The sequence below is a fragment of the Nanorana parkeri genome, unplaced genomic scaffold (genome assembly GCF_000935625.1).
Source record: "Nanorana parkeri isolate BGI_ZX_2015 unplaced genomic scaffold, ASM93562v1 scaffold418, whole genome shotgun sequence".
Lineage (NCBI taxonomy): Eukaryota > Metazoa > Chordata > Amphibia > Anura > Dicroglossidae > Nanorana > Nanorana parkeri.
The window spans coordinates 1,143,056-1,165,408 of NW_017306686.1; the positions used below are offsets into that span (position 1 = coordinate 1,143,056).

At 41.3% G+C, this 22,353-nt stretch overlaps 1 protein-coding gene across 1 annotated transcript in view; it reads right to left on the reverse strand.

The window, feature by feature from the left end:
* ADGRL4 (adhesion G protein-coupled receptor L4) overlaps positions 1 to 22,353 on the reverse strand; it is a 129,530-nt gene that overhangs the window by 77,930 nt on the left and 29,247 nt on the right. The window contains exon 3 of the mRNA XM_018559869.1: positions 1,011 to 1,160. Coding sequence (XP_018415371.1) covers positions 1,011 to 1,160 — 150 coding nt within the window. The remainder of the gene's footprint in view (positions 1 to 1,010; positions 1,161 to 22,353) is intronic.

The following is a 22,353-nucleotide window of genomic DNA, read 5'->3' on the forward strand; positions in this document are numbered from 1 at the left end:
CAGGCAGCCTTGTAGTAGGTGGAGCCCTCCCTTAGCTTTGCTCTCTGAACAGGCCATGTACAGCACAGTGATAATGTGGCTGCTACTTTCACAAGGTAATATCTTAGTTTGAAGGCATTTGGTGCACACAGAGTAGCTATATATTCATTGTGGCTATTGAGGAATGCATTTAAATGACATTTTTTGTGCCTGGAGCTCAGCTTTAAAATTTGTTTCAATATCAGTGTTCACAATCCCCTGTATAGCAGCACCAGACTAGAAGAAGGTTGGTAGCACTACGAGTGAATGAGGATCTGCTGCAGTGCACATGTGCTAAAAGTAAACCTGCTGACAGGAAGAGAGAACAGATCATTGACTTATCACTATATGGATGTTCCACCATTGCCCAATCAGCAGCCAGTGGGTGTGTTCTCAGCCAAGGTGTGCTGATGTTTCATTGGAGGTGCAGGACCAGGCTCTGCTGTCTGGCAGGGGTTCCTGGATCACAAAACTAGCTTATCAGTATTACAGATCCGTCAGCACGTAAAACAGCTCCTTTATCTGCATTTGATCTGTACAATTAGCCCTTTGGCCTGAGTACGGCTTTAAAGCCAATCTCTAGCCAAAATGTAACCCACCTCCTATCCCACCCCACTACCCCCTCACAGTCATTCAACTTTTTACTAACCTTCTGAAGCATTTTATACTCACCTCCGTCCGCTGTCTGTGTTCCTCGCTGGTGCTGTTTCTGGGCGCAGGGGACCTAAACATCATGTGACCATGGATTTTGGTGTTTGCTGCATTTAGGTGTTTTTTTATAGTTAAAGGAGAATGGTGGTTAACGCCATAACAGGGATTGCACAGTTTGAGTAATAGATCCCCTGCGTCTATTTGTTCCCGGAGTGCAAACATAAAACCGGAACAGACAATATTAATAATCATAATAACTCAGATGAATAATTGATTGGCTGGAATATGGATTAGAGAGGACAAGCGTGCAGGTAAATTATGAGCCATGCAAAGCCACTTACCCTGGCAGTACGTCCCATCGTTGGTCATAAATCTCTCAAGGCCGCTTGAAACATAGCCCGGGACACACAAGCAGTAATAGCTTCCATTGGTGTTCGTGCAGTTGGCGTTGTCTCCGCAGATGTAGGTGGCGTTTTGGCATTCGTTGTCATCTGCAAAATAATATTTTGTGCAAGTTAAAGAAATATTCCGTTGAGCGCTATTTGCATCTACACAGGCCATGTAGGATCACCAAATGAAATGCCGGGAAATCTTTCTTCAAAGTTTGGCTGAAGTTGGGCTTAAGGACAGAAGATGATCGGGAAGTGAGCAGATCGGCGGCATGTTTCTGCACACTCCCGATCGATAGAGCCGACCTGTGACAGCTTCTTTGTCACAGGTCGGCTCTAACTATGAGGATGCGTGGAAATCACTCACCTCATACTCCTCCTTTAAAGTGTATGTAAACCCTAACAAGGAACGTGTCTTTTTTGATCCCAGCATTTTTACTTTCATTTATATTGTTCCTGTAGTGAAAATTAGCTTTTGTCACTCCCTGTGACATCATCACCAGGCTTGTAAAATTCTTAAAGAGACAGCTTCTCAGCACGGGGGTCTAAATGACCCCAGAACTACATCTTCCAATAACCTTTTTCTTACAAACATTGTGAGGGGTGGGCTCTTGGGACTCAAGAAAGAAGTATTGTTTTGCTGCCTTGAGTATTCATGTGGAGAGGGACAGAAAGGGGCAAGGACTGGAGGTTCTATAGTCTATTAAGGGAGTTCTATCTTAGGCAAGGATGACAAAGCTGCCTACGATTTCAGTATAGCAAAGGCATTGTGTTGCCAGTCCAAACAGGAAGTTAGGAGGTCACATGATTTCTGGCATATCAGACTTTTCTTTTTTGTACTTGCAGCATTTTTAAAGGGGTGTCAGAGATCCCGACTCTCCCGGACGCTCCGGGAGTCTCCCTCTATTAGCGGATTCCGTCAGCCCAGGAGAGAAACAATTTCTCCCGGAAAGGTTTACTCTGCTCGATCTAGCAGAGACAAACTTTCACCGCTGTATGTTTTTTTTGTACTCTGATATCGGGGCGGCCGTCAGAGTGAAGAAAAAAAGACAGCATAGAAATAAATAGCTAGATTGCTATTGGCTATTTGAATTTGCAATAGCCAATAGCAGACTAGCTATTGCACCCACCCACTGCTGCTGTCAATCAGCAGAGTTGGACCTGAAGTTCTCCATCAGGTCCTTGCTCTGCTGATTGACAGCAGCAGGAGGGTGGGTGCAATAGGCAGCTTGCTATTGACTATTGCAAATGTAAATAGCCAATAGCAATCCAGCTATTCATTCCTATGCTTTTTTTTTTTTATTCTGAGCTCAGCAGCTGTCAGAATACTAAAAAAAAACAGCAGACAGCAATAGAAGCAATAGCTTCTTTGCTATCTGCCATCATTTCAAGGGGGGGGGGGGGGGTTGCACTCCTCCCCCTGAATACTTTTTTCAGGTTGTGATCCCTGGGGTGGGCATCTATTGAATATTATTTTATTTTTGCTCTGACATACACTTTAACTGAACATTCAATGGAGATTAGAAAGTGGTTGAAATAAATGAAACAAGCTATGAAGAAAGCACACAACATATTAAAGATATCACACTTTTATAATCATTTCCCCATGAATGGCAATCAGCTCCAATTGAGCCAAAAGTAAAATTAGCAGGAAGTCGAGTTCTCTGCAGACATAAGAAAGTCATGACAAACATATACAAAAGTCCTCTAACGAGCGCTGCCGCTAATTGCAGCACATATGTTTTGCTCACATGCACCAATAACTTTTAAATTATATTATTTTAATGCAATAAAACTAAATAACAATGGCCATATGTCAGTTTTGCTGTCACCATATGCCCACTAATTTCCGTACATTGGGAATATCCGTAAATTAATTCTTGACATGAAATGGAATTTTATTGCTTTGGTGACTGTAATGTACATTTCTCTGCAGTCAGAGAGGAGTCATCATTTCATATTGCTATTTCTAACAAAATAATCGTTAAAATAACAGAACGGTAAATGAAAATAGACAGTGCTGTATCCACAAGGAAAAAAAGAAGCAACAGGAGACAAATTGGATAAAATAATTTAAAAGGTTTTGTTTTACTGTGCTTGCAGATATATTTCACCCCGTTCTCTCTCTTGGTAACTGCCCTTCCACTAGAAAACCTAGTTGACTGGCTGTCTTTTGGTGTCAAAACTTTCCACACCACTGATGCAGGACAATTATGCTGATTAGAAAGAGCAAAGCCATAACTGTTCCAAGTCATTGCCATAGAAAGAACTAAAACCATTGAAGTTTCCATACTTCCTTAAAATCCCAACTCTGTGGCTACTGCCACTGCAGTTTCCATACTTCCTGAAATACCAACTTTGTGATTAAAGCCATTGTATTTTCAATACTTCCTTAAACCCCAACTCTGTGACTACAGCCATTGCTGTTTTCATCCTCCTTAAATTCCAACTCTGTGACTACAACCATTGCAGTTCTCATACTTCCTGAAATCCCAACTTTGTAACTACAGTCATTGCAGTTCCCATACTTCCTTATTGCCCAACTCTGGGGTATTTTGTTAAGTTGATCACATTTTTGATCAGTTACCATTGTCAATGTATTTGGTTCAAACCAGGAAAACCATCAAAGTTCTATCTTACTGTTGATGTTGGTTTTACCATGTCAACTTATTGTGATCTCAGTGCTGTAATGAGAAAAGCTGCAGTGTCTACATCCCTGTAAAATGAACAAGGCATAGAGCGCATCTCACCACAACCAAAACTCATTCTGTGCGATTTTACCTCTTTTAACAAATTTTAAAAATTGTTGCATCTGCAGATTGAAATGGGAACGTTTTCCAACTAACCAAATTAACTTCTTCAGGGCTGCAATACATGTATAAACAGCGGTAACCTAAAGCGGTTCTTATCATTTTTTAGAGCTAGCACCTGGCTGTCACATACAAGGGTTTGGGCTGCTAGAGGCACCTGTTAGCTTATATGAAGCTGGGGAGTGTGTGTTCCCCCCCCCACCCTCCACTGCAGGCTATCTCAGGCTCCGCTGTCCCCTGTGCAGGCCCAGAACCGGCACAGTGGGTCTGTGCACTTCAATTGGAGGTAGATCAGCACACTTCTAATGGCTTCCGGTTTTAGACTTATTTCTCAGGCTGCTCCATAGGTGGCTCTATAGGTAACATTAGGGATCTATTAGACCCCTGATGTCTCCATAAAGAGGCCCTGCCGCATCCTCTTTGCTTTCACATAGGGGGCTTGTAAGCCCCATAAAAATAAAATAATCAACGTCTCCCGCCCCCCAGTACATACATATACAAATGCAAACACTCGTGGGTGTGCCTTCGCACAGAAACGATGATTGCACCACACATGTTACATATCACTGCGAACATCAGAGTTAGAGCAATAATTCCCAGGCCATCAATCCCTGTTAACACTATAGGCAAACGTATTCCTTTAAGGATGGGTTCACACTGTCGTGGTGCCCTAAACGGTTCGCACTCTGTACGTCAGCCTGCATTGCGTTAAGACAGCTCATTCATTTGAATTGAAGTCAATGCACCATGAGATGATGTAATTTTACCATGCATTGTGGTGCATGGAACATAGGTGTGTTAGTAAAATGCATTGAAGTGCCATTAGGAATGAAAGGCACCACATCCCGCTGGCACAGGTAACGCCTGTGTATTGTGGTAACTCACACACTACCTCCGTAAAACCATTCTAAAAGCATCTGTTTATAGCCCTGCGTGACTTTTTAGGCATAAAGGTAAATATTTCATCTAGGGCTGTGCAAATTAACGATTAATTTCTCGATTAATCGTTAATCTTTTTGATCGATTACATTTTTTTTGAATCTTTCTGCATGAGCGCCAGCCAAGGCATTGGCCTATACACATACAGCACAGCAATGAAGTAATAAAATGAACTAGGATCGCACTAATCTAGCACGTTATTATTCTGAGTTGCCCCACTCAAGCGGCGGCCATATTGAGTGGGGCACGTGAGATTAATAACGTGCTGGATTTGTGTGATCCTAGTTCATTTTATTACTTCATTGCTGTGCTGTATGTGTATAGGCCAATGTAGTTGGATCTGTATGTGCGTTATAATTAATCGAAATTAATCAAATGTAAAAATAATTTCGATTAATCGAACACGAAAATTTTAATCAGCAACAGCCCTAATTTCATCACATTTCGTATCCTCTGCACTATCCAGATTAGCAGTTGAGGGTGGAGGAAAGCATTTTGGCAGCGGTGTGCCTTTAATTGACAGCAGTAGATGGTGTTCACATCCTTCTGTGCAACACACTGAAAAAAAAAAGTCAGCTTTCCTTATGATAAAACAACCATCAAGATACATTAAAGAAAAAGCTGAAGCAGCAGAAAATGTCTATTTTACTGCACGCATTATAACTTTCTGGTCAGTCACCTTTGCTAGGCTGGACCCAGTCACCGAAACAATTGCCCAGTCAACTATTTTCTTTTCTGTATTACATTTGGTTGGGCAGCGTCGTTTTTCAAATGAACCGGACAAGGCTGATTTTATCAATTACCCCACAAAGTGTGCAACGCAAACACAATTTCTATACAAATGACTCTTCTGTTGAGCTTTAGTTAGTCGTTTTATTTTAATTGTAAAAAAAAAAAAAAGTAACATCAGCTTTGTTGGGATTGTCAAGCGGCAATATAATGTTTTCATTCAGAAAGATCTGCTTGTATCCACATGGGACATTCACTAACATTACTGCTGAACAGTAAACCCTTAGTTTCACTTATTGGCCTGAATAGAGAAAAATGTGTATGACATTTAGAGAGTTTGTTGGGTGTAATTAGGACAGTTTAGCCTATTTATGTTTTGGGGGGTTTGTGTCTGTACTGCATTGTGTGCTATCACTTTAAATACTTAATACACTGTGTACACTGTGGATGTGTGTGTATGCATGTATGCATGTATATATAGATACAAAGTATAAATATATACCTATATATAAAAAAAAAATATATATATATATACTTCCTGTCCAAAAAAAAAGTCACCACCTGGATTTAGCTAAGCAAATTGGTTAGATCCTTCCATTGGAGGTTTTAGCAACGTTATATGCCCAAAAAATGAGGTCAGCTGCAAACCTAATTATACTGAATGACCAGGTTTTTTTTATCAATGGATCTTCTTTTCTTCCCTTATGGCACATTGGGCATATTCCAAGATGACAATGCCAGGATTCATCGGGCTGAAATTGTGAAAGAATGGTTCAGGGAGCATGAGACATCATTGTCACACATGGATTGGCCACCACAGAGTCCAGACCTTAACTCCATTGAGAATCTATGGGATGTGCTGGAGAAGAATGTACGCAGTGGTCTGACTCTCCCATCATCACTACAAAATCTTGGTAAAAATTCAATGCAACTCTGAATGGAAATAAATGTTGTGACATTGCATAAGATTATTGAAACCATGCCATGAGGATTATGTGCCGTGATCAATGATAAAGGCGCTGCAATGAAATATTAGAGTGTGTGACTTTTTTTGGCCAGACAGTGCCCAGCAAAGTATTTCTTTAAATGTTTGCCCAAGTACATATTGTCATTATGTTTCCAAACAGCTCCAACTCTCAGCACAGTTTATCCAAACTTCATGTCCAGTACAAGATCACAAGAGAGAACAACAGAGCCTCCAAAAGCTGTCTGTCTGCCGTAATCAACGCTAAAGGAAGTACAATGAAATATTAGAGTATGTGATTTAGGATTAGGGTTAGGATTAGGATTGTCCAACAGGCAAGGAGGAGATAGCTAGACAGATTGGGGTAGGACATTCCGGAGGATGGGAGAGGGTCTGGACAAGTCCTGGAGGGCAGGAGATCTGGAGAGGACAGTTTAATTTTGATTATGAAATAAATAAATTGCAGTTTACCAGTCCTTAGATGTGATGGGTGCTTTAGTTAGTTTTCTTTATTTCAGGGATTTTTTCCTTCATTTGCACTTAACAGTTCTGCAAATAACACATTTGTGCTTTTTAAGCCTCCCGGGAAGGGACACAGACATTGAATTTCTGGCTGAACATGTGTTTTCTATACCTGCCTGAAATAAGAAAACCAATGCAGCCATCACATCTAAGGAATGGTATGCTGCAATATGTTACCTTTTTGCTTTTAGTTTTAAATAGGCTTTGTTGATTTGTTTTTAATTGCAGCTTTTAATGAGATGCAATATTTGCTTTAATTAAGTTTAATTGTGAGCCAAACAACAAACATATAATGGGAACAAGTATCTCATTAATAATGAACACGCTGACGTGTTTCGCACAGATACATGGCATGCGATGTATCCGATATGTCGCCGGGTTGTTTTGTATTGTCATTGGGTACAAAGAAACTAGATGACTTATCATTCTATGACAAGGAAGTAATGTATGCATTCTAGCAACTTTCTCATTTATTCCTGATTGCTGAAGTGACATTACTAATTAAGAGTAACTAATTATAGTTTAATTAAAAACTCACATAAGCAAAAGGCAAATTACAATAGCTAATAATATAGTTTACAGGTTATTGTTTCCTGATGTTGTCTAGTAGAAAAATGAACATATTACATATGATTTTATTGCTAGAGAAATGGTAGAGTTATAACTTGAGGGCTGTAAAATAAAGTCCATTATGGATGGAAGATGCCTGGGAACCTTTGGCCTGAGGGGCAATACAACAAGGTGACCCTTTTGTGATTGGTACAGATTGACATTTTTCAGAGCTGGCTTCGTTTGCAGTTTTTGGCATTTGGCCACATAACATTTGAGAGCCACAATGGAAGTCGGCATGGGAAGATTTCCCTCTAGAGATGCTTTGATTGCGGGCGTGAACGGGCAGTGATTTAATGTCCCCCATGTGTTACTAGCTCTGGTCTGACTGGAGGAATATCTCAACATAGGGCCACCAGCCCAACCTATCTTCTTAGGACCGGCCCATGAGGGTACATGCCTCCCCAGCCTGGTTCTCATGGGGATGTACAAATCTGTAATCCCTCCCACAAGCTGCTGAGCAGAGGTGATTTAACCACAGCTACAGATGGACTACATGGTTTCCTTGTTTGTGGTGAATTAGCAGTTATGTGTCAGGACCAATACCATGTAACCACCTTGCACTGGAAGGCCAGAAATGGCTCATTTAAATCAAATTTTAATCTCAGCTTCTGAGTATTTAAAGGAAACATGTAGTGAGAGAAGTGTGAAGGCTGCAGTTTCTGAACTGGATTAGCATGACAGACAAATTACTAGTATCTTCAAAATGACAGCTTAGCAATGGCAGCCTCCATACTTCCTCGCAACCCCAGTCAACATGGAAACCTATGCTATCCAGGAAAAACTGCCAAAATAGAAAAATTCACTCAGTATATGTTAGTCTCTGCGGCATAACCCAGAGATTACCTGACAGGGTCACTGGAAGTGTACATTTTAAAGCCAATGCTGTATAATACCCTCTTTCGTGCTGCTTTATTTATCAGCAGCCACATTTAAATTTCCAAAGCAATAAGGCATTCAGCTTTCTGCATGTGAGAGAGAGCAAAGAGCCTACACTGGGTGTGTTCGAGAATTCCTCTTCTGCATCTCAAGCAGGAGAAGGTAGTGAGGTGGACTGGTGCACCACAGCAGAGCTTAGATGAAAGACTGAACCTCCCGCAAGCTACTGAGAAAAGATGATTTAACCACAGGTTCAGAGGGACTACATGGTTACCTTGTTTATGATCAATAAAGCTTGGACAAAAGACTACTTCTCAGCAGGTAGGCATGTTAAGTAATGTTTTATTTTAAATAGTATCTAAAGCAAGGTCCATGCAAGGTTCCCATTTTAAGTGCCCACCTTTTGTTAAAAGTCATTAGAAGCGTTAAAGGAGAACTATGAGGTGAGTGCTTTTCACTCACCTCATAGTTCTAGCCGACCTGTGACAATGACTATCACAGGTCGGCTCAGTAGATCGGGAGGTGAGCGAACACATACTGGCATTTGCTCACCTCTCGATCCTGTCACGGCTCTCTGCCGTGACAGGGGAGGGGCTGGATTCCCCCCTCCCCACTCCGATCCGCCAGCGCTGACTGGCGGAATGGACGGGGGAGGGGTGGGTAAAGCTGGCTCTGCCTCTAGATAGGCAGAGCCAGCTGTCAGTCACGCAGCTGGGCGGATCCAGACATAATTGTCGGGATCCGCTTCAGCTGCGGCATCTTAGTATACCGCGAGCAGCAGCTCACGGTATACTGCGGCGTCTCAGTATACCGCGAGCTACAGCTCGCTGTATACTGAGCCTAGAGTGACGGGAGGATGCTAGTTTGTGTCCTCCCGTTACCCTAAGGAGATCTATGTGGAAAAGCCTTAACCCCATAGTTCTCCTTTTAAAAAAAACCCCATGGGCGAAAAAAAATGATACTTACCTTTCCTATGGATTCTGTGGTGCAGAAGGTGACATCATTCTCCTGCCTGGGTATGATGAGTTCTGCAAGTCTTGCAAGAAGACACTGCAGCACAGTGCTGGGAGCATATTCTCATCTGATATCAGCAGAAGAAGGATGACGTCACCCTCACCACAGCGCCACAAGCCAAAGCCTGAAGTACAAGCCAAAGCCAAAGTACTGAATATTATCTAATCATATATATATATATACACACCATACCATACCATAGTTTTTTTAAATGTGTTTATTCTGCTATCTAGAAAGTGGTAGTGGGGAGGACTTTAAATGTTAACTTTTCATTTTAGATCCAAGGTCCGCTTTTATGAGGCACTTGGGGTAATGCAATGGTTAAGTGCTTTTTTTGTGAAGGGGCTCAAATAAAGGTTGGTCCCGCGGTCACCTCACTCCCCTTCTGCTCCGGTTATGGTCAATGGGCCTGCCTTACACATGATGACATCAGAGAAGAGGCTGTGAGGACTGGTCTAGCAGCCTAGAGGGAGTCAGCGAACCAAGGATCACTTAAGTAAAATGACTTTAATAGTGTCCCCTAGGCAAAACAAGCACTAAGCCAATGCAGTACGGGCATAGCCCCACTGCAAGGGGCTTTGTTTGGTTTGCCTGGAGTTCTCCTCTAAAGTACATGTGAATGTATTCTCAATTCATTTTGAATATTTTTTAAATTTGCAGCTTTCATTAAAATAAAACCTGGTGATCATGCCATAAAGGTCCTTCAGGCGTGCCCCGTCTCCCAATTGTGCTCTTGTCGCATGAGCTTCCGATGGAAGAAACCATTTTAAAATTACACAGGCATTGTCCACTGTTGTCACCATAAGAAAACCCATCCCGCAAAATGCCATGCCGCCATTGCAGGAGTGCCTGTAGACAGTAGAAGCTGCAAAGAGCCTGCAGGAGGCCAACAACACTGAGATGTAAGGATGAAAACAAAAAACAAGTGTTTTCTTTTTAACTATTTATAACACAGTTCTTATGTGAACCAACTGTCATTCAGTTACGGTTTACATCTACTTTAATAGCAGAGCTCTGAATGGAGTTGGTTGATGCGGGAGATCAAAAATGGTGGGCAGCCAGCACCCAAATATCACTCACCATCCAAACCTTTGATAAGGGGCTCTAGGCTCGATTCACAAAGCTTTATCTCAAGAATAAGTATCTTTATTTTAGTCATGTGACTATCATTTTCAAATCTCATTGGAATCAAATGAAAATAACTGGCACTTTTTTTGCACATAAGTATCTTTATCCTGGTGTGTTGTCTTTGTGAATTGATCCTTTTCTGTGTTCTCCTGATGGTAAAGCTTGTTGTTGATCATGGTGCATGAGCCTATTTCCTTGCATGGGTTGATGAGCAATCCTATAAATTATGAGGAAACCAAGCCTCCGACTGCACGGCCAGTTTCCCCAGTTCTCTTGATCTGACATAATGAACACATAAACCATAATTTCCCTCCTTTAAAGAAGGTTTCCCTCTGTTACTCCAACAAGTAAATTAATTACTGCAAATCTGACACCTCATAAACTACAATCTGATTATACAAGCAAACAACATTTTGGCAGTGATTTATAAAGTGTGAGAAGGAGTCAAATCTAATTGACGTCCTCTGAGTTAAAACTGTTTACAGACTGATTTGCAGATTAACCACTGAGAGGAGGAAGGGGAACATTGGCATGCTAACCAGCAAGAGGGAAATATTTAAAGTGCAACCCATGCTAGACCACTCAATATACAGTTGAAACATGGAGTAGTCTCATTTGGCAGCAATTGTGACTGCTGAGAACACATATGCTAAATATATAAGTACAACACAAATGTAAAGTGATATTAATGTCAAATGATTTTAAACTATTTCAAATGCGGATAAAATCAATTACAATGGATGCTACTCCTTGATGTTGAATAGTTTTAGTTTCTTGCTGCAGCTCTGCTATTAAAGTAGATGTAAACCGTAACTTGCTGCATTTAGTTTCTTGCTGCATCAGTTCCCTGGGCACTGGCCCTGATATCCTTGTTTTAGGGTGTCTCCTTTTCCTTGCAGGGCCCTATGGATCCACCCTTGTCTGTGCTAGTAAGCTGTGTGTGTCTCCACAAACACAGGCTCAGCAAGGCAAGATGCTCCCCTGTTCCCTGTTCCCTGTTCCCCTCTCCTCCCTTCTCTAAGCTAGAAGACAGACAACGGCTGGAGAATAGACATGTGCGATTCGGAAATTCGGAAATTCGGATGTATCCGAATTCCGAATTACAGATATAACGAATGCAAACAAATCCGAATTTCCGTTTCCGAAATTCGGTAGCGGTAGTTCGTTCGAACGTTCGTTTCGTATTTGTTTCGTTCGTTGAAGAAAAACATTTTCCCTCTCAAAAGTCACTTTTGCTGCAAACGAACGAACGAATGAACGAAACGAATAAGAAACGAAAATGAAACGAACGTTCGAACGAACTACCGCTACCGAATTTCGTCCGAATCCAAATTTCCGAATCCGAATTGACTTTCACACCCGAATCCCGAAAAACGAAATAACACAAATCCGAATTTAAAACGAAACAAAACTAAATTTTTGGCAGTGCACATGTCTACTGGAGAACCTCTGGCAGGGGTGTCCCGAGGCCGGGTGTCACACGGTCTCTAGACCGGGTGACAACCCACCGTGTCGTCATTGCATGTGCACGTGACATCACCTCACGCATGTGTGATGATGTCATTGCGCACGCGCGGCCATCTGATTGACAACTGCTGGCGGCCATCAGAGAGAGGAGGGGATGTTCACCCGGCGTGATGAGGTATGCCGCTGGGTCCCCTCCTCTCTCCTGACAATGTAGGGCTTTCGGTCCATGACCGAGTGCCCGACTTTTTAGAGGAGGTGAAACCAAAATGACTGCCCTCTTGTTCTCTCTTGTGATCTTGTACTGGACAGGAAGTTCGGGGAAGCTGTACTAAGAGTTGGAGCTGTTGGGAAACATATTGACTATAAGTACTTAGGCAAAAATTTTAAGCCCTACTTTGCTGGGCACTGTCTGGCCCAAAAAAGTCACACACTCTAATATTTCATTGGACCACTGTTAGTTTTGACTATGGGACGCATTCACCTTGGGATCATTTCAATAAGCTTATGCAATGTCACAACATATATTTCCATCTGGAACTTTTTTACCGAGATCTTGTAGTGGTAATGGGAGAGTCTGAGCACTGTGTAAAGTCTTCTCCAGCACATCCCAAAGATTCTCAATGGGGTTAAGGCCTGGACTCTGGTGGCAACCACTCTTTCACAATATGAGCCCGATGAATCTTGGCAATGTCATCTTGGAATATGCCCAATGTGCCATCAGGGAAGAAGAAATCCATTGATGGAAAAGCCTATTATTCAAAGGAAGGCTCCGACCTACCAGGTAGTGGCTTTGTTTGGCCAGGCAATTTACACTTGTGTGATCTGAACTTATCATCAAAAAAAGTTTGACAGTTTAATACTACTTTAAACGATCAGGTCTTGCCATAATAGTGTCACTTCCTGTGAAATGAACTGAAAGCACAAACAGTATTATCTTCCTTCCAAGCTATCCTCTGTAATGTATTAATTTCCCTCGCCTCATGTAATGGAGATGAAGAGATGAAGAGAGGAAGGCATGTTTGAAGTCCAAATCAGGAGAGCAGCCTGGGTGACAACCATGGCTTCCTCCATAGATAGGAGTGAGCGTAAGACAGGAAGTATACTATCTGCGAGATCACCAGGTGAAAATAAAGAAAAAAAACTGCAAAAAGAAAACTACCGCAGCCACCATATCTAAAGACTGGTCAGCTGCAATATATTACATTTCTGTGTTTGGGTTTAGATATGCTTTAAGATTTGGTCATCCAGTATACATATGATAGGGTCACCGGTTTCCATTACAACTTAACTAATAAGAAAGCTTTTGGAAGATCTTTCTTATCGCCACAATCCGTCACTAGAGAAACTTTGAACAAAGAACTCCACTTCCTCAAACATAAAAATTAATTTGCCCTAAAAAGAATCATCCATTATTTTTAAAATAGATATGGAGTTTTAATATCTGGAGTTGCCGTGATTTATTGAATGGCAGGTCTGTCCGCCGGAGTATTTATTATCGAACGCGCTGTTTTATGGGATTTTGTCTGAGCCGAACGAGTTAGCTTAAAAATCACAATGGGAGGAAGGTATGAATAATTAATGAGATATTTACAGAAAACGTGTGTTAGTTCTTAGTCAGGAGGGTAAAACTTCCCACTGTTATTCTACAGAAGAATTAAAAAGACGAGGAATGCCGAGCTTCCGTTCTTCAATATATAGCGTGTAATCCGAATATTAACTATAGGAAGAGAACCCCCCCCCCTCCTAAAAATTTAATTATGGTTTCGGAAATCTTAAAGGAATACTCCAATCAATACAAAAAAGAAGTCAGAGGTTTGCTACTTTTTTCCAGCAAACATGTCAACCATGCTTGAAGTGATATTAATGACAAAAAGTTTTTGAGCTATTTGACGTGCTGATTAAATCACTTACAATGGATGCATCTCCTTGATGTTTAAAAGTTTTAGTTTCCTGCAGAATCAGCTGTTCGACTGAGCAGGGCCGGATTTTCCACAAAGCCAACCAAGGCCCGGCCTCAGGGCAGCAGGGGTAGAGGGGCAGCAGGCGTGTGGAATTCCTATCTCCCGATGCCCGGGACATGCAGTTCCGGGAGCCGGGCAGGTAGTTGTTTTCTACATTCAGCCCTGCTTTGCGCAAGTAGAGCTAATTGTACAGCGGGGAAGTCGCCTCTTGTTTTGTACAAGTGATCTTGGCGACGTCTGCAGATCTGCTATTCTCCATGGGAGGGGTTTGGTGGGTAGGGGGGTGCATTGAGGAACCTGGCCTTGGGGCATCTGAGAGAGAGTAAATCCGGCCCTGCCCCTGAGCACTGGTCCTGATATCCTGTCTTAGGGTGGCTCCTTTCCCTTGCAGGGTCCTATGGAGCCACCCTTGTGTGTGTGCTAGTAAGCTGCGTGTGTCTCTACAAACACACAGACACAGCAAGGCAAGGTACTTCCCTGATCTTTGTTCCCAGATCCCTTCTCCAAGCTAGTAGATGGATGGCTGATGGAGATTGCTCTGTCCCTTGTCATCTTGTACTGGACAGGAAGTTTCGAGGAAGCTGAGAGAGTTGGAGCTGTTAGCCTAAAACTTACAGTTTTCCAAACATGTAAATAAATATTTTGCTGGTCAATGTATATTTGTTTAATCTGTGTTCATTATTTAAAAAAAAAAAGTTTTCTTAGGCAGGCCAGCTTTGCATACAGGCTGCCCTAAGTAATTCCCCTCATTTTGTTGAACCCCCATGACCAAGAAAGCTGATCCCAATTAATGAAAAGGGTGGGCCAGGAACCATCAGGCTGGGGAGGAAAGAGATAGCTAAGGCTGGATGTCATCCAGCCAAGAAATGAGGCCGACTCTGTATGACTTGGTGTAGCTTCTATCACACACTATGTGTATCTTGCATATCTACAGCAGGGGTGGGAAACTTCAGCCCCCCAGGTGTTCTTTAACTACAAATCCCAACATGCCTTTGCCTTTGGGAGTCATGCCTGTAACTGTCAGTCTTGCGATGCCTCATGGGACTTGAAGTTCTACAACAGCTGGAGGGAGGACCAGAGGTGCCCAACCCCTGATCTACAGTGTGATATCCAACGCTCTGCTGCCTCTGATTGCTAGTCTCATTGAATTTGTACTACTGTGATGCTCACTGTTCTCCTTGCTGGATGCTTTTACATGGGGAAGCAAAGCCCTCCCTCTACCAAGATGGCAGCCTCCACACAGAGACACAGTGCAGAACAAGGCATTTGTAAGTCACTAATGGAGAAGAGATCAGCTATAGAGAACGTACATGCAATACTGGCGATTAGTTCATTGCCCTCTGCTTCCAGAGTTCAGTTCCTGACGTGTGTATAAAGTAACAAGTTATTGTGTGCAATTAAAACCAGGAGAACAAAATGTGCGGAAAAGTCATTTCCTTGTGATCAAAGCAAGAGATGTAACAGCTCCCCATGAACTTTCCTACACAAGGCAAATTCCCCTTCCTCTGTGTTTTATATAAAGCTCTGAAACCTCACACCACAAGGGTTATAGGAGGTGGGAAATGATAGCCTTCTATGAATCTCCATTTACGCCGGTGCACTTGAAGACGTTGTCTGTCTGAAAATGTGAAATCAAGTATTTTACCAAATATAAATGAATAAATAAATAAATATGGCAGTTGTTTTTCGGTACACGGCATCTTAGCAAACTAAATGGCATTCAGTAAGGTTTACATCTAAATAAATGCAGAAAATAAAATTTAGCTAGATGTTTAATTTTTTCATGCACTTTATTGTAGATTGAACTGGAATTGTCTGTTTAGTACTGTTTCCATGTGGAGGGTAGGTACACCTTACCTCTCCAAGCATAAGGACTGTTAACAGGTGGGCCCCAAAGTTTAATGCAGAAAGTATCAGGTAACCATTTAAGAAAAGTCAAAGTTAGAGCAAAGTTCTTACTGAAGTTTACCCTTTATTTTGATGGATCTATCCAGGGACGTAACTAGAAATCACAGGGCCCCATAGCAAAATTTTCAATGAACAACACATTGCTACAGTCTTGTGGCACAGTGCACAGGCTACAGCACATATGATTATATATGATATGATTACATGCAGTTCGAAATAAATCACTATCCTTGGACGCATTGATCGCGCATCCAGGGATAGTGATTGATTGCTAACTATATGTAATCATATCATATATAATGATATGATTACCATATATGGCTGCCATTTGTAAATGCCAGATTAGGGATTCCCGCTGCAGGAAAACGCAAGTTCCTGATACAGGAATCCCTACACACACACACTCTCCCCTCCCCCGTCCCTCACAGATAAAATATAAAAAACCCATCACCTGCACATTCCCTGGTGATCCAGTGGTTGATTAGTAAGGTCTGGTGCAGACCTTGGTGCCTTTGGGCTGGAGCTTAGAGCTGTTAGAGCTCCAGCGGAAAGGACCTAGTGGGTGGCGGAGCTGAAAGGAGCAGCTATGCAGTTTGCATCTGAGATTCAGACCATGTAGCTGTGGGCTGGATGGTACCGGTCCGTCCCACGGGCTGACACTTGGAGGCCCCTGCAGAGCCTTTCTTCCTGATGCTGACTGGGCCCCCCCTCTGCCACGTGGGCCGCTACACGAACAGTTCCACCACCGTTAATATATATATATACTTCCTTTCCAAAAAAAAAAAGTCACCACCTGGATTTAGCTAGGTCGGAGCCTTCCATTGGATAAGAGGTCTAGGTTCAGCAATGTTATGTGCCCAAAAAATTAATTTAGCTGCCTTCCTGCATATACTGAATGATCAGGTTTTTCTATCAATTGATTTTTTCTTCCCTGATGGCACATTGGGCATATTTCAAAATGGCAGTGCCAGGATTCATCGGGCTCTAATTGTGGAAGAATGGTTCAGGGAGCATGAAACATCATTGTTACACATGGATTGGCCACCACAGAGTCCAGACCTTAACCCCATTGAGAATCTTTGGGATGTGCTGGAGAAGACTTTACACAGTGTTCCGACTCTCCCATTATCACTACAAGATCTCGGTGAAAAATGAATGCAATTCCAGCTGGAAATAAATGTTGTGACATTACATAAGCTTATTGAAACAATCCCACAATGAATGCATGCCGTAATCCAAGCTAAAGGCGGTCCAGTTAAATAAAAAAAATTTTGGACAGGCAGTGTGTATATTATCAAAATAGAACTTCACACACGTTTTCACAGTTTTGATCAACAAGCAAAGTCATTTTGTTGTACTAAAAAAAGTTTTCTGCAGTTTAGAAGCTTTGCTTCCAAATTCCTCCCCGGAGTTTAGGTGGAAAATACACTGTGTTAAAAGGGATATCCTTACTTTTCTATTGGGAGGTAAGATTTAATTTCAGAAATGTGCTATATGCTGAAAAGAACATATTCCTTTATAATGCTGTCTTCATTATTAATGTACTTTGTGTCCAGAACTGTGACTTAAAGTATAAATAAAAGCAACATTTTTTTAAAGCTTTGGAAAGAGTGATGAGGAATTAGAACCACTCTCAGGTTTTTATCGCTGTCTCTAACCCCGTTAGGGAGAGGGCTGTCTCTTTAATTGCCCTGATCACCAATGTCACTGGGAATAAAAGTAAGTATAAACAGAACATTTTGAGTTGCCACTAGAACAGGAATAGAGGGGAAATCCTCAAATGAATACACTTGTTTCTGTGACAATTATCTAAAAGGAGATTTTCCTCACAAAAGATACCTTCTCACTTCCTGCTGAATCTTCAAGATAGGAAGTGAAGGGACATAAATGACAAAAAACATGTGGCAGTGTATACCCTCCCCTACTCTATCCTAAGTGAAAATAAAATAACTTTTTAGCTTTTGATATGCTTTAAAGAATAAAAGGACTTTTAGCATGTCTTAACGTTTCTTTTACTATATCCATGCAGATTTATAATATGACCTCTTTTTATTCCTTACTCCTGCTTTGAAAGCTGTACTGGAATTATCTGTGGTCCTGCTGGTCCAAATTTTCTTTAGTTTACTGAGAAAATCTTCAGGAGACACTGGGCTATCTTAACGTAGAGTTATAATAAAGATTTTTTTTTATGTGGGATTATGTGGGATTTGAAGTAATGCGTGTGCATGTATTATACGCTAGTAAGTTTTTCTAATTGGACTAACCATAACACTCTTCTCTAACTGTGACCCAAAGCCTTACCAGAATCCTCTAATCAAAACCTAATTGTAGGTGCCTAACCATTTGTATGTTATGCCTATAACTCAATTGCATGAGGAATAGCTGGGAGAGAGGGCAATGTAGTCGTGATGGGTGACTTCAATTACCCAGAAGAATTACAGTTATAAAGCCTCTGACAATATGAGCTAAAGGGTTCCCATAGGCATGAGATGACAGTTACTCAATGTGGCCATTTTCGCTCTCACTGAGTCTCTAGTCCATGTGACTAGTGCAGAGGATGCTGATCTTGGAACACCATCAGTCCGGTTAGAAAGCCTTGCACAATTACTATTAATCCCCTCCAGATAAATCAGCCCAGGACAATCTGCAGCATTCGGTGCCTCCATTTCCCTCCTCCCATAGCCTAAATAAGAATACTTGTGGTAGACACAAGTGGATATTTTGGGCTGAAACTGTGCTAGAAGACATTGTGAGATGGTCAGACCGAGCTTGCATAACTGATCATTCTAGGATTTTAAGGGACAATTTTATTATCCCGAGGATTAAGAAGTATAAATGAGAGTTAGGAAAGAGGTAAGATATACAGGTAAATATGATGGCAGGCTGTCCCTTCTCAAACAGTGGAAGTGAAAATCGTTGTGGAACAGGAGTTGAAAAGGATAAACTAGGCCTGATTATCTGCTGGACTTAGGAGTTACATTTTTGGTACCTTAAAAGGAAGGGAAATGCTAAATAGCTTGAGGAAGGAAACTCCAAAGAAAGAGAAAAGGATATGAGAGGTCTTAAAACAAAAAATTAGAATTGACTACAATGGAAAAAAAGAGAAGGGAATGGGATGAAAGTCGAGAGGAGAGAAGTGATGTGAAGACAACAAAGCGAAAGAATGGAAATGGAAGAGAAGAGAAGAGAGGAGAAGAGAAGTCAAAGAAGTAGAAAGAAAGAAAATGGAACAGAAGAGAGGAAGGAATTAGTGAAAAGAAAAGCGAACAAATGAGCAGGGTAGAGAAGGAAAAAGGGAAGAGGATAGAGGGGCGGATAAGATTATTTAAAAGAAGGAAAAGGGGAGGGGTAGAGAAGGGAATGCGAGAAAAGAAAACAAAAGAAGAGTTGAGAAGAAAAGAGAAAAGGGAAGATATGATAAAAGCATGAACGAGAAAGGAAAGAGAAAGGGGAAGAAAAGGGAACGCAAGAAAAAAGAATAATCAGAAGGGAAAGGAAACTAATCAGAGAGAAGGAAAGGGAAAAACAAAATAGACAAGGAGAGAAAAGGGATGAAAGAGAAGAGGAAGGGAAGGGAACAGAAGGGAAGCACAGAGAAAAGAGATGTAGGGAGAAGGGAAGGGAATTGAAGAAAAGAGAAAAGGGAAGGAAAAAAATAGATACATAGAGGAAAGTGAAGCAAATCAAGAGAAGAAAAGACGAGGGACAGAATTGTGAACTGTTTTCAGGGCAACTAGCAGATCACAAGATCACATCATACGACCACCACCCCCCTCCAAAAAAATAAAATCATATTTAGTTTTGAATAAGACAAATTAAGAAGAATGTTTTAATAACATAGCAAGAAATGATCAATGTATCAACTGAAAAGGCTGTTGTTTCTTTGTGCTTATTGCTCCTTAATATGGAGTTGTGTGAGTAATTGTCGTCATCAACACGGGGAAATTAACCATTCTTCAAAACAAGGGCTGTATTGAAAGTGAAAAAAAAAACCCTGACAGGTTTCCTTAACTAGTACATTAGGAAAGCACGTTTTGAAACCTTTACAGTCATAATGAGTTTTTAATTGCCACACAAGAACACATTCCATCATGACACAAGGAACAGCAATTATTTAAACTTCCTGTACTGTAGGAGAGAACATTGTTGTTCGTTTGCTTGGGAGCAATTGATTATAGCAATGATTTGCAGGGAAAGAAAAACATTACTTTAAATGACTTTGTTGCCATTTAAACTCAACTAGATACATGGCCCGATATTTCAATTAATGTCCGCTGAATCCATTTCTTATCGCTGTCAACACACAAACTGTAAATTTCATTTTCAAATTGCAATCTTTAAATTAAATCAGGAAGCTTGACTTGAAAATAAAATAAAACCAGGTAAGAAACCAATTCCTTTTTTTCTCCTTTTTTCCTTCTCCCTTATTTTCTATATTGTATTGGTAATGTGGGGCTAGATCCTAATCGTGCCAGGAATTAGATCTATTTCCAGGCGTAGGTCTCAAATATCTATTTCTGTTTAATGCATCCTAGGAAAAATATATAGCTTAAATAGATCTAGTTACGGATCATGAACCAGAAGCTCAAGCTTGGCAAGTTTAGCCAATAATTAGGAAATATGACGGGAATTATTGGTTACATGATGACCCTAATAAGCTGCATTACTGATCATCAAACATGGAGATGTTTAAAATTGGAGGAAAGAAGATTTATAAAAAAGGACAAAGGAAATGAGATAAGGAGAGGAAAGGCAAGCGAATGAAGAGAAGAAAATACATGAGTTATGGGACTTATATTGGGCACAATAACTCTAGTGGGCATAACCACTGTTATAATGACCATGTGATTGGCTCAGTTATGTCACATCCTTTGTTATAGGTCCACACCTAGTTCTTTTTATATCAAGTCACACCCTTTGATAAAGGGCCACACCTAGTTCTCCTTATATCATAAGAGAATTGTCACATTGCAGACTGCCCATCAGCAGAACTCTGTTTCATGATAAAAGGATTATGGGTAGAAGGCAAAGAAAATTTGTCTGAGGGACTAATATTTTCAGAAAGCCTGTACCAGCTTATGGCAACCAGAAATAAAGTAAACCCGTACTCAATTTTAGAAATGTGAAAGTAAACACCCTGTTTAAGAGCAGAAAACACTAGGCGCATGCTAGTTCTGCTGATAGATGCACCAAGGATATGGTTCGAGTATTTCAGACTGCATTTCAGATTCACATCCCTTTAGAGTTGACTTTGCTTCAAAACCAGCGTGCCAAGGCAGGATTGATGCTGGTAAATCATTGGCACCGGGGGCTTAGAAAAAGGTATTATTATTATACAGGATTTATATAGCTCCAACAGTTTGCACAGCACTTTACAATATAGGGCAGACATTACAATCACAGTACAATTCAAGACGAGATGGTAAGTAGGGCCCTGCCCTTGAGGGCTGACAATCTAAAAGGGAGGGGGAAGTGATACATGAGGAGGGAGCTGCGTGGGGTATAAGGAAGTAAGTATGGCTCTACAATAAAATTACCACAATCTAAATCAGGCATGTCAATCCTAAGTCCACGGATGAGCTGCAAAGGTGGTCGCACCTTCATCCGTGGGTCACACTTTCACAGCTCACTGGATATTTTCGGGTGTAGACTTTTACTTACTCAAATTCACTGCCAATCTGTACCTTCTTTAGCTCAAATTCACTGAACCTTCTTCAGCACAAATTATACAATCCTGACACTATAGGGTGTTGTCACTTTGTGAGCTAATAAATACTTTAATATGGCAAAAGTTAGATAAAGAGCTAATGCTGATAGGTATAAAGACATCATTATGGCAGAGTTGAACCACTGAGAGGGTTTGAGGGCTAGACTACAGAAAATAATGTGCAGCAGCCAGGGTGTTGTAGTTCACTGGTGGCTGTATTATGTGTGGGGTAGCAGAAGCCCTGGAAGGAACCACTGTGCATGGCTGCCCACCGTTTGTCAATCACTGCTGGCAGCCTGCCACATTGGATAGTGGCAAGTGGTGGGTTGGTACTACACTGCAGAGGTTGACAGGTACAGGCAGGGAGATCCTCAGGGGGCCATATCATAGCCACCAACTGTCCCTGATTTGGAGGGACTGACCTCATTTGGAACCAGATCCCTCTGTACAGGTTTTCTCCTCAGTGTTAGGGAACCAAGAAACCAGACGGACACTTAAAGGTTCTATTTAACTACCAAAAGTGTTAATCTGCACTAAAACGTTTATCTAATCTTTTAATTATCTTGTTAGCTAATTCAAAAAGCCAGTATAAAGGAAAAGCAATTCTAGGTTTAACCAATCATTGTTGTCTCATAAAGCCTTTTAACGATCTGCATAA